This window comes from Phalacrocorax aristotelis, chromosome 20 (assembly GCF_949628215.1).
Source record: "Phalacrocorax aristotelis chromosome 20, bGulAri2.1, whole genome shotgun sequence".
Taxonomy (NCBI): Eukaryota; Metazoa; Chordata; class Aves; order Suliformes; family Phalacrocoracidae; genus Phalacrocorax; species Phalacrocorax aristotelis.
In genome coordinates this window covers 5399874-5415482 of record NC_134295.1, presented here as the reverse complement: position 1 = coordinate 5415482, position 15609 = coordinate 5399874, and the positions used below count along the sequence as shown (strand labels likewise).

Sequence of the window (15609 nt, the reverse complement as noted above, 5' to 3'; positions counted from 1 at the left end):
GTCTCTGACAAACCGGCTGGGCAAGTGGCATTGCCCACACCTTCCTTCAAGGTATTTTGTGTCACTGAACAAATTTGGACAGCCTGAAGCCTTGCATGGGCCCCCTTCCCTGGTGGGTGGCATCCCATAGCGCCCAGTGTGACCAGGCACAGGGCTGTGACTGTGGCAGTGCAGGAGGAGCCTGCCACGCATGTATGACAGGCAGGAAACTGAGTCAATGGTGACACCAGTTCAGTGCTCCTGAAACTGGGGAGCACCTAGAGGTACTGTGCCACCGCTCCATGCCAGGGATCACGCTCCCCTCTCATCCTCAGTGCCCCCTCAGGCTCTGCTGCATCCCTGCGCGGTGCCAGCTGCCCGTCCTCCCTGCCCGTCCCTGTCCCCATGTAAGTGCAGCTCCAAGTCCTACTGCAGCTGGCAATCAGGTGATGGCTTTGCGTGCCACGTTGGCCCCGCTGGCTTGGCCTTGCTAGGAAGCTCCATCTCACGGCAGGCACATTTCAGGGTGATTGATCTTTGAACCTGGTGGCCTGAGGTGAGCGGAGTTGGCTGTCACTGTGGTGACACAGCACCAACACAGGTGTACATGTACCTGCTGGTGGGCAAACAAGCACCCCGCACAGGTGAGAGGTGCTGGGATCGATGTCTACGTGGCCATATGGCATGGGGGACACCACAGGTGGCCCAGGGAGAGGTCCTGGGGCCTGGGAGCCACCGTCACCCACTGAAGCTGTTGTGCAGCAGCCAGTGGCCATGGGCGCTGATGCTGGGGGGGTCCTGCTTCACCTCATCCCCTTCAATGGGCCCACGTGGAGGGGGGTTAAGAGTGGGGCCACGCAGGGCTGGTATTGAGGGTCTCCAGTCCCCAGCCCTCACTGACTAATGCCACTGGGAACCCATGGGACAGGGCAGGTGACGGAGCCTCTGCCCCGACCCCTCTTAGGGCAACGCAGTGTTTGCTCAGCCTCTGCCATCAACGGGGGCACCTGGGGGGTGGTGGGATGGAGGGACAGGGGGATGCAGAAAGGGAAGGGATGGAGGGATGAAGGACTGGGATGGAGGGAAGGGATGGAGTGGGGGGATGAGAGATGAGGGGATGAGGGATGGGGGGCTGGAGGGATGAGGAGATGGGGGGATGAGGGATGGAAGAATGGGGGGATGAGAGGATGAGGGATGGGGGATGGAGGATGAAAGGATGGCAGAATGGAGGGATGAGGGGATGAGAGATGAGGGGATGAGGGATAGAGGGACGGAGGGATAAGGGGGTGCGACATGAGAGGCGGGGGGATTGGGGGGTGGAGGGATGAGGGGATGAGGGATGGGGGCCGCGTGGAAGAAGGATGAGGCCGGAGGGGGGGCGGCCGGAGAGAAGGGGCTGGGGGCTGGAGGCCGAGCGGGGAGGGAGGAAGAGGAGGCGGGTTTGGTGGGGGCGGGGAGCGGGGCGGGGCGCAGCCGGTACAAAGCCCGGGCGGGAGCGGGGCGGCCTCATTCATCGTGCACGGCATGGCCGGGGGCGGCGGCGCGGAGCGGGCCCGGGCCGGGGGGCTCCTGCCGCCCGCCTGCCGCCAGCCCCGCCGCAGGGTGAGCTCCGGGACCGGGCTGGGGTGGGGCGGGTCGGAGGGGGGCGGGGGGCGCCTCCCCGCCGTGCTAACGCCGAGCCCGCTTGCAGGAGAACCGGGAGCGGCTGTCGGTGTGCAGCAAGGTGTGCTACGCCGTCGGGGGGGCCCCCTACCAGATCACGGGCTGCGCCCTCGGCTTCTTCCTCCAGATCTACCTCCTGGACGTGGCGCAGGTACGGGGGGACCGGGGCCGGGGGGGGGGGGGCACGACACCGGAGCTCCTTGTGCCGCTTCCTCCGGCAGACGGGAGCGCCCAGTGCGGAGTGGAAGGGAGCGTGTCTCGGTCACGAGGAATCGCGGTCCTACGTGGACGTCGGTCCAAAGGCTGTGGGTTTCCACCAGGTCGGTCCCACGCGTGGAGCCGTGTGACCGCTCCGTGCCTCAGGCTGTGAAATGGGCTTGAGGTGTCCGTCCTGTGGGATGCAGGATCTGTCCCACGAACCCGCAGCGGTCCGGGTTGGTCCGAAATGGGGAGGAAGTGCCCGCGGGGCACCCTCCTGCTGGTTGTGGGGTGGGTTTTAGGGAGATCTGCTCCAAGATGGCAGGAGTTTGGTGTGGAAGGAGTGTGGTGGGGCAGTGCTGGGAGGGACTGGGTCATCATGCTCAAATTCTTCCTTGGGAGAGGCTGAGGGATCCCTCCCCTGCTCCCAAATGGCAGTGGGGTTGTGATACAGTTGGAATGGTCTTGAGGAGTTCAGGAAGGGCAGGTGGGGGTACGGGGGTTTGCATGTCCTGACACAAGATCTTTGTCCTGCAGTTGGACCCTTTCTACGCCTCTATCATCCTGTTTGTGGGGCGAGCCTGGGATGCCATCACAGATCCCATGGTGGGCTTCTTCATCAGCAAATCATCATGGACCCGCTTTGGCCGCCTCATGCCCTGGTAAGAGCTGCCTGTAGCACCCTGCGTCCCTGCCTGATGTGTCACAGTGCTTCCGGTCAGCTTTGGGTGTCCCTTGTGTGAGGCTTACAGGGCAGGACATGTTGCCACCCTATCTCATCCAGGTGAGGTGCTGAGCACCCCAAAAAGCCCGTGGTGCTGCCAACAGCTGGGCTTTCAAGTCTGTGCCTGTTATTCTGACTGGTCCCAAGCTGTCCCAGTACAAGCTGGCTCTGGCTCTCCTCTGTGTCACTGCGCCTGCCGCAGCTCCAGCCTCCCTGAGAGCTGCCCTGATGCCATGCTCCAATGTTGGACTTTATTCCTGCAGTGGTTGCTGAGCCCTGTCTGGTGGCAGGGCTACGTCGCCAGCAGAGCAGGTGGCATCGCAGCCGTAGGGAGGAGGGATGGGGGGGTGTGCGCGATCCATGTGTGGTGGTGGGGTGCTGGCTGACAGTCACGAGGATGCTCTCCTGGCAGAAGAACAGCTGTCATGGATCTGGGTGTCAGCATGTGGGTGCTTCCTCTGCCCTTAGGAGCAGGGTGCTGAGCGAAGGGATGCCTGAGGGAACTGGAGCAGACAGAACAGGGTTTGTGAAGCCCTGAAGAGCTCGTGCCTGCACCCAGGGCAGACTTAGGATGTCCTTAAACACCTGCCTGTGTGTGGACAGGGACCATTGCAGGGAGTTAATGCCTAAGCGTGGATGTGGTGGTGTGTGCTGTGCTAAAATAACCCATGTCCTGGGTGCCTGTGGCATTGCTGAAATACAATGCAGAAAAAGGGGTGGGCATGGGGGGAGTGGAATTAGAGGGACACAGTCCTTTCCCCTGCAGATTATACCCTCTGCTTCTGGGCTTTCCTGGAATAGCTCTGGGCAGTGGCAGTCGGCTGTTGTTAAAGCCAGACTCCATGCGTGGCCTGAAATAGCTTCTCTGCAGCCGTATGTGTGGTGGGGTCTGGGGTCTAGAGATTAGAGCAGGGCTGCCTGCGTGGAGCCACCTGGATCTGCAGGCAGGGCTGCGTGGGATAGCCGCGCGCTCGGATGGCTGCTGCAACTCTGCTCTCTGTAATCTTGCGTCCTCGAGGCAGGGGGTGGGGATGGAGCGGCTGCATTCCTCCAAATGGCTTCTGCTTTGTTAAAATTAGCTAGAGCTTTTGATTTGCACTGGGCCCCTCAGCAGTGCCAGAGCAGCCGGCTGTGAGGAGCTTGCTCCTGTTGTACATGGCTCAAGGGCAACCAGCTGAGTCTAATTTGGACGGAGCTGAGCTGAGTTTAAACCTCTCAAACTCAGGGTTTGTTGGCTGGGGTAAGGCTGGCTGTGTGGGGCTTCACAGCCCCAGGCTGGCGTGGCTGTGGAGCTGCTCTCTGCCTCAGTTTCCCTCCGTGCAAAGCCAGGAGCCGCAGGTGCTGCGGGACATGGCTGTGGGGTGGCCTCAGAGGCTGCTGCCTGACCCCAATCCTTGGCACCCGTGAGGTGACCCTGTGTAACCCCTCTGCGTGTGAGGGTTTATTGTTCAAAGTTTCTGCCAGGCTCTGAGGGGTCTGATCTGTGAGGCTGAGCCCCGGTCAGCTGCTGGAAGCTCTAGCTCAAAGCTTGGGGCTGCTCCAGCCCCTTGGAAGTGAGAGGAGACCTTCCCTGAGGGCCATCACCTCTCTCCTTTTCAGTTCTTTCTTCTCTTTTTGGCCCATTTTGTCCCAGCAGCTCATCCACTGGCTGCCTCCTCCTGTCCCCAGGCCTCGGGGACTGCGCCTTACCCCCAGCCCTGACCAGATCCCCATTTCCTTGATCACCTCAGACTTCCTAGTGACCGAACTTTTCCGTGATGTGCTGGTGATTGAAGAGCCTTGCCTTTGACCTTCCTTCTCCGGTGCAGCAGCCGTTTGCAAACAGTTAACCGCCAGGCTGCGAGGGGGTGTGAGCCGCCGCACAAAGGAACACACCATCGCTCCGCGGCCAATGAGCGGGCGAACGCGTCACCGCCGCGGCGTCTTAACCACCTCAGCCTCGGTCAGGGGTAACTCGCAGTCACTTGTCAGCCGCTGGCCAGGGCTCAGCACCCTGGCGCTGGGGTGGGCCCACAGGGGATTGGCACATACAACGTGCGAGCGTTGCCGCCCGCGGCAAGTCTGACGTCGTTCCTGCTGCGCGGTGACTCATTCGAAATTTCCCTTGGTTCCACGTAGCGTGAACCGATAAGCATGCGGGAGAAGAGTGGCGGAGCCAACTTCCCTCTTTGCTCCCCCCACCGGGATGACATGCGCATGGAAAAATGTGCATGTGTTGCGTCCTGTGCAATGCCTCTGCCGGCTCTCCATCCATGGAGATTCAGCTTCTTGCTCTCTTCCCATCTGTCCCCTCCCCCCACCACCCGCCCAACTTTAAATTTAAAAACTTTCCATTCTGTATGTCAGCCCTGACGGAAAGATCTCACTGTACCCTGGCAATGGAGTGGCAGAGGGCCAGCCCTGACTGCATGGCTCTGTCCCATGTCCGGTTCTGCTGGCTTCGTTCCAGGATGCAGCTTCCGTCCAGTAGTTTGTGGAGCGCAGGGTGCTTGCAAATCCCCAGGCAAAATCAGTCTCCTAAACAGATGTGGATGCAACCTCAATACCTGGCTTGCTTCCCTCCAGGAGGAGGAATTCCTCCTGTCCCCTCCTGAGTGATGGGGGGACCTGGGTGCTTGTGGTGGTCTCTGGCTGCTGGTGCAGGGTAAAGCTGTTCCCCTTTTGGGTTGCAGCAGGACAAGGGTTGTGAGATGTGCTGGATGAAGGGGAGAGATGCTCTGTGTGGCTTCCTGCTGTGATCACCCTCACTCGCTGGTCATCCTGGGACCACTGCCAAGGCCCAGTGCTTGAGCAATCCCCTCTGCTCCTCTCTTGTGCTTTTCATCCCGTGTCCCTGTGCCCACAGCTCCAAGAAGCTGGGCAGCCTGCTTCTTGGCATGCCCTATCCCTGCAGCAGAACAGAGGTGACCCTGGGACCAGGGCTCGAGGGAGGGCTGGCAGCGAAGCCAAGCTGGTGAGAGGCATTTGTCTGCTGGGCCCGTGGGGTTGGGGAGCAGGCTGTGCTTGCCTGGCTGCTCCCCAGCCCTTGCTGGGATAAGGGAGGTGATTCCATCCTGCTGAACATGCAGTAGTGCTGTCTGGGGGAGAGGTTGGAGCTGGGAGTGAAAGCTGAAGGCAGGAGCGGATCAATTCCTGCTGTCAAAGCAGGGATGTCTGCTTTTGCAAGTAAAGCTCTTCCCCCTTCCCACTGTGCGAGATCTGAGCTGCTGCCTTCAGCCTGGTCTGAACCACCCCTGTGGCAACCACCTCCTGTCCAAGTGTTGGAGCAGGGTGGGCCACCCCAGGGCAGCTCAGGGGCCTCCAAAGTCAGATGCCTGAACCCCACTGGACATGTGGCAGTGGGAAGAGCCGGGCTGTTGGGTTTGCCCAGGCACTGTGTGCCCACAAGGCTAACACTGTGTTCTCCCAAAGGATCATCTTCTCCACCCCGTTTGCTGTCATCTCCTACTTTCTGATCTGGTTTGTGCCGGACATATCAACAGGCCAAGTGATGTGGTACCTCATCTTCTACTGTATCTTCCAGACCCTTGTGACGGTGAGCTGGGCTCTGCACACACCAGGGCCGGTGGGTGAGGGATGGAGAGGATGAATCCCTGCCTTCACCTAGCTGAGCTATGTAGAGGGACATGTTCCCATCCCTGAGCTAATTCTCCTTGTGCCATTGCAGTGCTTCCATGTGCCCTACTCAGCGCTGACCATGTTCATCAGCAGGGAGCAGAGCGAGCGGGACTCAGCCACCGCCTACCGTAAGAGTATTTCCCTGCCTTCCTTGCCATGGTTGGGGGCAGCTGGTGCCCAGCTCCTTTGCAGCTCTCATTGGAGCATGATCCTCCTCCAGATGCCTTGCTGGAAGGGTTCATTTGATCACACCCTACCCCAAAGATGGTGTGTGATGAACATCATTCAGGGCTTGAATTGCAGCTGGTCCAGCTCTTCCCATTCCTCTTCCCTGGCTCCTCCAGCAGACATCCTTGTCTAGTCTGGTGAGAGCTGGGCTGATGGAGAGATGGTCCCTGTTAAGGCCAAGCATCTGAAGCAGATGATGGGGGATCCAAGCTCCCAGGTCTTTCCTCCTGCTCATACAGCAGTGGGAGCAGCATGACCAAGTCTTGGCTTTGCTCTGTGCCTCAGTTTCCCTAGTAAACAGTCCTTCCCTGTGTAGTGCAGGCTTTATCACGTGGTGATTTGGCGGGAGCTGTAGGAGAGCTGGATGGGCCCATTTCTCCTGGTGAAGGGCAATGGATTACAGCTGGGGAGGCTCTGCTGTGGAGAAGGGTTTTGCACCTGTGCCCAAAGGTGCTTAGTCCAGCTGGCCTCTCCCTCCAGGTATGACAGTGGAAGTGCTGGGTACCGTGCTGGGCACTGCGATCCAGGGCCAGATCGTGGGCAATGTGGTTACTCCCTGCATCGAGACCCCTCTCTTCATTGGCAAGACCAACTCCTCGGTGGCCATGGAGGAGCTAAACATGACCCATGACACTGGGTTGCTCACAGACACGGTAAGCTGGGGGGACCTGCTGGTATCCCCTGCCACACTCTCCTTGCCTTTTTGATCAGGCTGGCTCCTGGGACGAGCCCCCTCCCTCACCACTCCCTCTTTTGCACAGAGAAATGCCTACATGATTGCTGCGGGGGTCATCGGGGGACTCTACATCCTCTGTGCTGTGATCCTGTCGGCGGGTGTGCGGGAGAAGAGAGGTGAGGCTTGAGACATGATGGAATACTCTGGACTTGTGGAAACACTGTGGCTCCTGCCAGGGGCTCCTCAGGGCCCTGGCTGAGCTCTCAGCACCTTGTTCATGGGTCAAGTGTCGGAGGAGTGGGGCAGATAGAGCTGAGGACTGAGTATGGGGGCCTAGGGAAGGTGCTGCAGAAGGCCAGAGCATCTCCAGGGTATGTTACAGCACAGCCCTAAGGACTTAGGTCCCTGCTCTGCACTGTCAGAGATAAATGTTATCTTGCAGCTTTGTCTGGCCAAGGCTGCTAGTGCCAGCTAGGGCATCCCAGGGTGAGGTGATATCCAAAGTCCAGTAGCTTTTATTCTTCTCCCACTGTTTTGTGACAAGCTCTGCTTATTCCAGTCGAATCAGCCAGGCCATCCTACCCCCTCTGTGGGCCTGAGGGACCCCTGTGTGAGGGCAGGGAGGTCCCTGCAGGCACTGCCTTGACTCCCTTGGGGTGGGATGCTGTAGGTGGGCAGGGGCTTATGCAGGGTGCTCAGCAGCAGCCATGAGGCACTGTGCCCCTTGCACCCAAGGGTGCCATTTCAGTGGCTCTAACAATGGGCTGATTTGCTCTGTTCCCCAGAGGGCTCTGAGCTCCGGTCGGATGAGCCTGTCTCCTTCTTCCGGGGGCTGAAGCTGGTGATGAACCATGGTGCCTACATCAAGCTCATTGCTGGCTTCCTCTTCACCTCACTGGCCTTCATGGTAAGCACAGCTGGGCTTGGAAGATGAGGGAGAGGGAAGCTTGGAGATGGCTGGGGGATGAGCAGTGTAGGGCCCAAACAAGATCCCGGTGGGCTGGGAGCATGTGAGGTGGCAGCTCAATGAGCTGGAGCTGCCCGGGGCACAGGAAGGATGTGGCCTCGTGCCCTCGGATGGGTCAGTGAATGGCCGCTTTCTTTGCCTGCTCATGCTTTGGGCATAGCCTTGCAAGGAGGAGCGCGTGTCTCTGGGGTGGTTGGGGTGCCTGTCCCCCCCTAACTGCTGTCTACCTCCTCTGCAGCTGCTGGAGGGCAACTTTGCCCTCTTCTGCACCTACACCCTGGGCTTCCGCAACGAGTTCCAGAACATCCTCCTAGCCATCATGGTGTGTATTGCCCTGTCCTGGAGCCCCCTGGGGCCGAGACTGCAGTGGGTGCATGCTGTGGGATCCCCCGGGCCCTCCCCAGGAGCTGGCATGGGATGGGTGCTCCATGGGCTGAGGGGAGGGAGGCCATGGGGCTGTGATAGTCCACCGTGGGGACAGTGACCGAAGGTCCCCTGGGAGAAGGGAAGGGAGAAGGAGCTGCCAAATGTCCTGCAAAGGCCGGGTGAGTTGGCAGGAACAGCGAGGCCTTTGTTCCTGTGTGAAGGCGGTCAGAGACAGAGGAGACCAGGAGCCGTGGGGGCCTTTTGTCCAAATCCTGCCACTTATCTCCCTTCCCCCTGCCTCAAGAAAAGGATCTCAGTGTTCACTGCCAGGAAGATGGAGCAAAACAGCTCCTTGAGAGCACTTTCCAGCTTGCTTTGTCCCTGGGAGCCCTTCCCACCCTCCCTGCTCGATGGGGTGGAGAGGTCCACAGTGCCAAGGTCCCCACAGAGCCTGGGTCTTGGGCATGCTGTGTGCAGGCAGCAGCAACAAGATCAGGTCCCTACCTAGCACTGAGGATCGAGTCAGGTCCTCCCTCTGTTTGGGCGGGTGTGCCGGCTCCTGCCAGGTGCCCTGAGGGTGGTGGTGCTGGGTGCCAGGGTGCTCCGCACCCGCGGAGGAGGTGGCCCCACACGCCTGCTCCAATTGTGAGCTCTCCTTCCCAGAAGCGGAGGCAGGTGAGGGATGGGGTGAGGGCAGGAGTAGGCAGCGGGGTTGCGTGACAGCCCCAGGAACATGTAGAAATCAGAGGTGCTGCAAAAATCTGGAAATGTGATAGGGAAGGCTGTGGCCAGGAGCTGCTCCTTGCTAGAAAGAGCTTTCTCCCAGAGAAGAGCCCAGCCAGTAAGTGACACCACAACCCCTTTCTCTTCCTGTAGCTCTCAGCCACCCTGACCATTCCCTTCTGGCAGTGGTTCCTTACCCGCTTTGGGAAGAAGACTGCTGTCTACGTGGGCATCTCGGTGAGTGGGTCCCCTTAAGTGCAGAGGTGCATGTAAGGATGGTGTTTCCCACGTGGGGTGAGCAGAGCTGTGTCCCCCCCAAGAGGGCCTGGAGCTGGGCAGGGGCTGCTGCTAGTTTAGTGCCTGTCCCTCATCCTGCTATTTGTGCTGTCACGGATGTGGCCAAGGCCACTGGAAATGGCCACTGCGGGGCTCTGGGAGGAAGGCTGCACTGCTTCCCTGGCTGTCGCTGTGGTCAGAGGGCTGGTGTGCATGGGAGGGAAGGGGAAAGGCCAAGGGGTCTGGGTCAGGCACTGCTGACGCAGCCTGGTTTCTGTCCCCTATCCAGTCTGCCATCCCCTTCCTCACCCTGGTGGCTGTCCTGGACAGTAACCTCATCGTCACCTACATCGTGGCCGTTGCAGCTGGGATCAGTGTCGCAGCCGCCTTCCTTCTGCCCTGGTGAGTATGAAGTCCTGGTGCTCTGAGCACTGCACCCTGAGAGCTGGGCAAAGTGCTTCCAGGGCCTGTTGGAGTGGTTAGAACTCTCTCGGAGGCCTTTTTGTAACGTTTTCAGCCCAAGATGGGGCACTTGGAGGGAAATCCTCTCAGCAGGGGGAGGAGGTGCTTTGTTGGCTCTGTCCTAGTGTTCACCATTCCTCTCTGCACAGGTCCATGCTCCCAGATGTCATAGATGACTTCAAGCTGCAGCACCCTGACTCCCACAGCCATGAAGCCATCTTCTTCTCCTTCTATGTCTTCTTCACCAAGTTTGCCTCTGGGGTCTCCCTGGGCATCTCCACACTCAGCTTAGAGTGAGTTTTTGCATGGGAGCTGAGGAGAAGGAGGGAGGGAGGCCAATCTGGTACCTCTGCATCCAGGCATCTCTCCTTCCCAAGGGCTGGGAGGGAGGTGGGGGGGTCTAGACCCAGCTGTGGCTTCACAAACCTGTACCTGCAGGAGACAAGTTTGTCTCCTACAAACTCAGTTTCTGTTGCCTGAAGGTTCTTTTCTGTCTGCAGCTTTGCAGGGTACCAGACCCGGGGCTGCTCCCAGCCCAGTGAGGTAAACTTCACCCTGAAGATGCTGGTGTCAGCTGTGCCCGTGGGGCTGATCCTGCTGGGCCTGCTCCTGTTCAAGCTGTACCCCATCAATGAGGAGAAGCGGAAGAAAAACAAGAAAGCCCTGCAGGACTTAAGGTAAGTGTTGGCTTGTGCTATGGAGGTAGCAAGCACGGCATGCCAGCAGGGTGTGTGGAGGCAGGATCAGGCCCAGACGGGTTGGGACACACTGTGACTTGTCCAAGAATCCTCCAGGAGCCTGGGTGGTGGGGTGAGGGAAGGGCTGACTTGTTTTCCCAATCCGGACTTCCAAAGAGATGGCGTGAAGTGTTTGAGATTAACAGGGAACCCGCCCCAGTTGCTAAATAAAACTTGTTTGGGGACTCTGCAAGGTGGTGACGTCCCTCTCAAGCCCTTTAGAGGCTCCTATGCTCCAAGGCACAGGTCTGTTTGGAGGCATGGCTTGCTCCATTGTGGCTCACTCCATGTCTCCTCCCCAACTCTTTGCCCCCAGGGAGGAAAGCAACAGCAGCTCGGAGTCGGACAACACAGAACTAGCCAGCATCGTGTGACCCCAGACTGGGTCTGTCTGCTCACACCAGTGCTCTCCGAGGGGCTCGGGGCCCGGACCAGCCTCGTGCTGCTGTAAGTGTGCGCTGTCGAGTGCCTGAGAGAAGCTGTGCAGAGCATCGACCAACTCGAACACGGGATCTGTGCTGTTCTTGTGCCTTCCACGGGATCCACAGAGCACTAGTAGTGTACATTACACGAATTGACCCTGTGGTACTTGGGTGCCTCAAGAGAATCAAGCACTATTCCCTGCTGGGTCCTGGAGAGCAGAAAAGCCTGGAGCGGGATCCTGTTGCTTGTAACACTCGTGCCCGCTGCCTGTCTGTGCCCAGCCCACGTGGGGCCGATCGCCTGTGGAACTGGGGGTAATGGTTAGTGTACATTACACTGTCAATGTGACCGCGCCAAGGACGTGAGCTCACCTCTGCTGTCTGTACCCATGACACTAATTTGGAAAGCTGTTCCATTTTTTTATAGTTAACTTAATTATGTAAATATAAAACTTTCATTTGTATATATCTGTACAGAAACTGAACTCAAGGACTTAATATTAATTTACATAAAAGTAGTCAGCAGTGTGGGTGTGGAATATTTTTTGTTTGGCTGCTTTTTTTGGTGGATGTCAGCAAGGCCAGGGTCCCTTTACATGCCACGGGGCGCAGGATTGACTTCCCCTGAGCCAAAGGTGCAGGAATGCCGTAATCCAGGCAGGCAGCCGTGCCCAGCAGCCCCTTACCCCCGTGTGGCTCCTTGCTCGGTGCCTGCACCGCAGCAACCCAACAAAGGCTCTATTATTTTCTCCGTTTCAAGAGGGAATGGGGGTGGAGGGAGGAATGAAATGAAAGTGCTGGCTGCAGTGATTGTGAACCCAGGGCTGGAAACAGGAGAGGCAGCTGGGGCATGGAGAGAAAGGGAATGTGGGCTGTGGGTGACACTCAACACTTTCTTCCAGGGCAGTGCTGAGCAAGGGCTAATCTTTGTGGATATTTATACCTTGCTCTTGCATTCCCCTCTCCACAGCAGAAATGGGGACCCTCCCTGGCCCATAGGAGTAGTGGCAGCAAGTGTAATGCAGAGGGGGGAAAGCAGCACAAGGAGGATGTGCCAGAGATGAAGCAGCCACCCATATGGTTGGGGCAAATCCCCAGTGTGAGGGGACTATGCTAGCACTGCTGCTCTGTCCCCATGGCCACTGCACTGGGGGACAGTGTGTTAAGCACATCTGTCCCACCAAGAAATTTGTGGGGTCGGTGCCCGAGTTGAGAGCAGAGGGGGCTTGGGGGAAGGATGGCTCATCCTTTGTTCCACATTTGGGTACAAAGGACTGGAATGAGGATGGGGGTTTTAAAAATAGCCAGAGGGATTTTAGACCTTAGCTGTGAATGCTTAACTGGACCCTGCTCTGCCACCAGGGTGAGGATCATGGAAAAAAGCAGAGGGATGATGCAAGGAGGCTGGGAGCTGGCTCTGTGCTGAGCAGAGGGCAGCAGGCAGCGCTAGCCTTGGCCTGGGTGCTCCCTGCCCCAGAGATGGAGCTTGCAGCAGATGACGGAGGGCAGGATGAAGCCAGTGCTCTCAAGCCCCTGTGGCAGGGCAGGTAGCTGCCATGTGCACCCTCTGTGAGAGGAGGAGGAGGGCAGCAGCGCTCCAGCCAAGCACAGAGCTGGAGACCGTTGCAAGTGTGTTGACCCTGCCCTGCTCCTGGCTGGGTTTGTGATGGGTCATCCTGGCCGTTGCTGTGAGCTGGCTGCCTCCGAGGGGTGTGGGCAGCGCTGCTGTCTCCATGGATTTGAAAGATTGTTGCTAGCTTTTCTTTTCAAAGAGTTTCAAGAGAAATCAGGGACATTTTATTCTTTGCCTCCTCTTTTTTTGGCTCTGCAGGGTTCAAGGAGTGTCTCTGTTCAGGTTTTATGCAGTTGGTTCAAGAGACTAAAGCCACACTGAGCTTGAACTGGGGCTGACATTCTTAGCTGAGCACACCTCTTCTGTTTGAGGCTTTTATGAAAATAGGTGGGGGGAGTGGGGGTGGTGGAAATGACCATGGGAGTTGATAGCACTGAGCCCTGAGGCAAAACTCCAGCCTTGGAGCAGAGACCATGTCTTGCTTCAGCTGTGATTACAGAGGGCTTTCACTCCAAGCATGAAGAAATTCTCTCTGGCATGGGACATCTTCCTGGCCAGAACTGCATGGGGAGATGCTGCCAGCACCTACAGCTGGCCTCCAGCAGCAGCTGTGCCATGGCTTAATCCACACTAACCTTGATGATGAAGCAAATGCACCCAAGTGTCCAGGCAGCACTCCCCTGCAGAGCTGGAGTTATGCTGCTGCTGTGTCCTCCGCGCTGGCTGGGTGACCCACGTGTCGGGGCTGATGTCTGGGCAGAGCTGGCCTTGTGAAATCAAAGCTAGAACATGGAAAATGCAGGGTGTCAGCTGTGTGCTCAGCACCTGCTGAGCCGATGCCTGTAACGGCATACGGGCTGGGGCTGCGCTGCTCGGAAACCATCTGGGAGTGCTGGGAGTCAGGGCTTTCACAGGCTTCCAGGCCAGCTGGGGTGGGGGTTACTGGTCTGGTGTCAGCTGCTTGGGGAGCCTTTTCCTGAGCTAGGGGTGTATTTTTGCCCATGCTGGAAGGGAGCAGAGGGTTTCTGTTCTGCTCAGGGAACCAGTTTGTCTGGCGCCTTTTGTTCACAAGGAAAGAATCTTTCATTGTACATCGGTGAAGGCGCATGTGAGCGATGGGCAGGGGTACAGGCCCATGTCTCAGCACCCAGGGCTTGCTCAGAGAGGAGGGCAGGCTGCTGCGGGCAGCCCTTTCCACTGACACTCGTCAAGGCATGTTAGTGCACCCTGTACCCTTCCCAGGGCCTCTGGTCCAGCTGCAAGGCTCACCACGAGCCCTGGGGAAACCTGCTGGGTGCCAGCACTCCCAGTGCTCCCAGTGGACGTGGCTGAGCCCAGACTGGTGGGCAGCTCTGCCTCTCTTGCAGCACAGAGCTCTCAGAGGGGTGTTTTGGGAGGATGCTGCCCTGGCCACACCACAGGGCAGCACGGAGGTGAGGCAGTGACACGCCATCAGGGCTGGATGTGCCAGGGAGAAGGTGGAGATGGGGCTGGGAGGTGATAGGGCACAGCCAGATGTTCACCCCAACTGTGGGGCACCTGTGGAAGGGACAAAACTAAGTAAACATCAGTCATGGCCTCCAAAGGGCACAGGTGAACCTGCAAAATTGGACTTACATCCTCTGTGGAGGGTGGCTTTGCCAAGAGGCAGGTGTTCTCCCCCCTCCTAGATGAGGCAGACAGAAGCAGCAGGAGGGACAGTCCCCAAGGTGACAGCAGCCATGCTGTGTCTGTTTACCCTACGTGGGGGACAAGCGGAAGCGTGAAAAGTTGCTCTTTGTAGAGGGTGAGGAATAACGTCCCTCCTTGTCCCCAGGGAAAGGGCAAAGAGCTTCAGGTTTATCACAGCAGGAAGAGATTTATGAAACTTCCAAACACTTCCTCCAGCCCTTGGCCCCTGGGCTGGAGGGACGTGCCTGCCCCACGCTGCAGCAGAAATCACCCAGGGGTTGTTTTAGACACTTCAAGCTGAACCAAGCACAGGCTCCCACAGAAAGGGGTGTCTGACAGCGCAGCCACCCTGCTGTGCTGGTACAGTCTCTGTGGGGGGCTGGATCAGGGAACAGATCTAGCTGGAAATGAGCTCAGCCTGGGAAGCTCTGGGAGGAAGCAGGATTGCTGGAGCAGGGCTGTGCTTGGGACAGAGGCGCTGGCCAGGGGTCACGGTGATCAGCTCCACCTCCCTGGCATGCTGATCCCCAGGTGGGCTGGGTTCTGTCACCAGCTGGGGAAGGCTGAGTTAACCCAGGGCCAGCCGTGCAGCCCAAGGCATGCAGGACGGAGGCATGTCCCCAGGGATCACCTTGTCTGTGCCACCTGCCTGAGGTCACTCACTTTGTCTGCAAATAGAGACTGAAGGTTATCGACCTGTTTTGGTGGGCTTTAGTTAATGTTTTGCAAAACCACTGTTTCCAAGGATGTAAGTAGCCAAGACATTGCGGTACGCGGCCAGAAACTGATGGACAGCATGATGGTTTCCTGCTACACCAAAAAAAAAAAATTGCTTTTCTGAGGAATAAAGTTTTAAATTGCTTTGCTGGGAAATGAAATTCTGTGTGCAGCCCAGGACTCAGAGTTAGCCTTAACCAGAGACCATTCAGGGAGCTCTGAAAGCACAGGACTGTGTTTGCTCCTGCAGAGGAGTTGGAGGCTGCTGAGCATCACAGAGACGTGGGCTGGAGCTTGGACAAGTGCCCTCCTCACACCACAACAGAGCAGGGACAAGTACTCTCCTGCGGCTGCAACAAGCCAAAGGGCACTGTCTAGGGGACACAAAGATATTTTAGCCATTTCATGGCTAAAAAAACAGAAGCAAATATTCCTGTGGTGCTTGGAGGAAAGAGGTCAAGGCACCAACCACCTGGCAACAGCATGGGGAAGCTGTAAGCTTTTTCGTGGAGATAGGGCAGCATCGGCCACAGGCTGGCATGGTTTATGGGCACTGGGATCTCCCACAGAGCACTGACCTGGTTTATGGTCCTCCGGTAAACAGGCAGCT

The 15609-nt window shown here is 58.0% G+C and overlaps 1 protein-coding gene and 1 long non-coding RNA gene across 2 annotated transcripts; one reads left to right on the top strand and one right to left on the bottom strand.

Moving 5' to 3' along the window:
- The first annotated feature begins 1467 nt into the window (after nucleotides 1-1467).
- Nucleotides 1468-11577, top strand: MFSD2A (MFSD2 lysolipid transporter A, lysophospholipid). The gene is made up of 14 exons (XM_075114731.1): nucleotides 1468-1581; nucleotides 1670-1792; nucleotides 2377-2501; nucleotides 5975-6098; nucleotides 6231-6309; nucleotides 6890-7062; nucleotides 7171-7261; nucleotides 7871-7992; nucleotides 8291-8374; nucleotides 9295-9378; nucleotides 9707-9819; nucleotides 10029-10172; nucleotides 10380-10556; nucleotides 10933-11577. Exons 1-14 carry the CDS (start codon nucleotides 1504-1506, stop codon nucleotides 10988-10990), a joined length of 1575 nt encoding a protein of 524 aa, XP_074970832.1. The 5' UTR covers nucleotides 1468-1503; the 3' UTR covers nucleotides 10991-11577.
- Nucleotides 11575-15132, bottom strand: LOC142066776 (uncharacterized). Its single transcript, XR_012663786.1, has 3 exons — nucleotides 14490-15132; nucleotides 14229-14341; nucleotides 11575-13393 (listed from the first exon to the last, which is right to left on the bottom strand). It is a non-coding gene; the product is annotated as an uncharacterized LOC142066776 (long non-coding RNA).
- Between the last annotated feature and the right edge of the window lie 477 nt (nucleotides 15133-15609).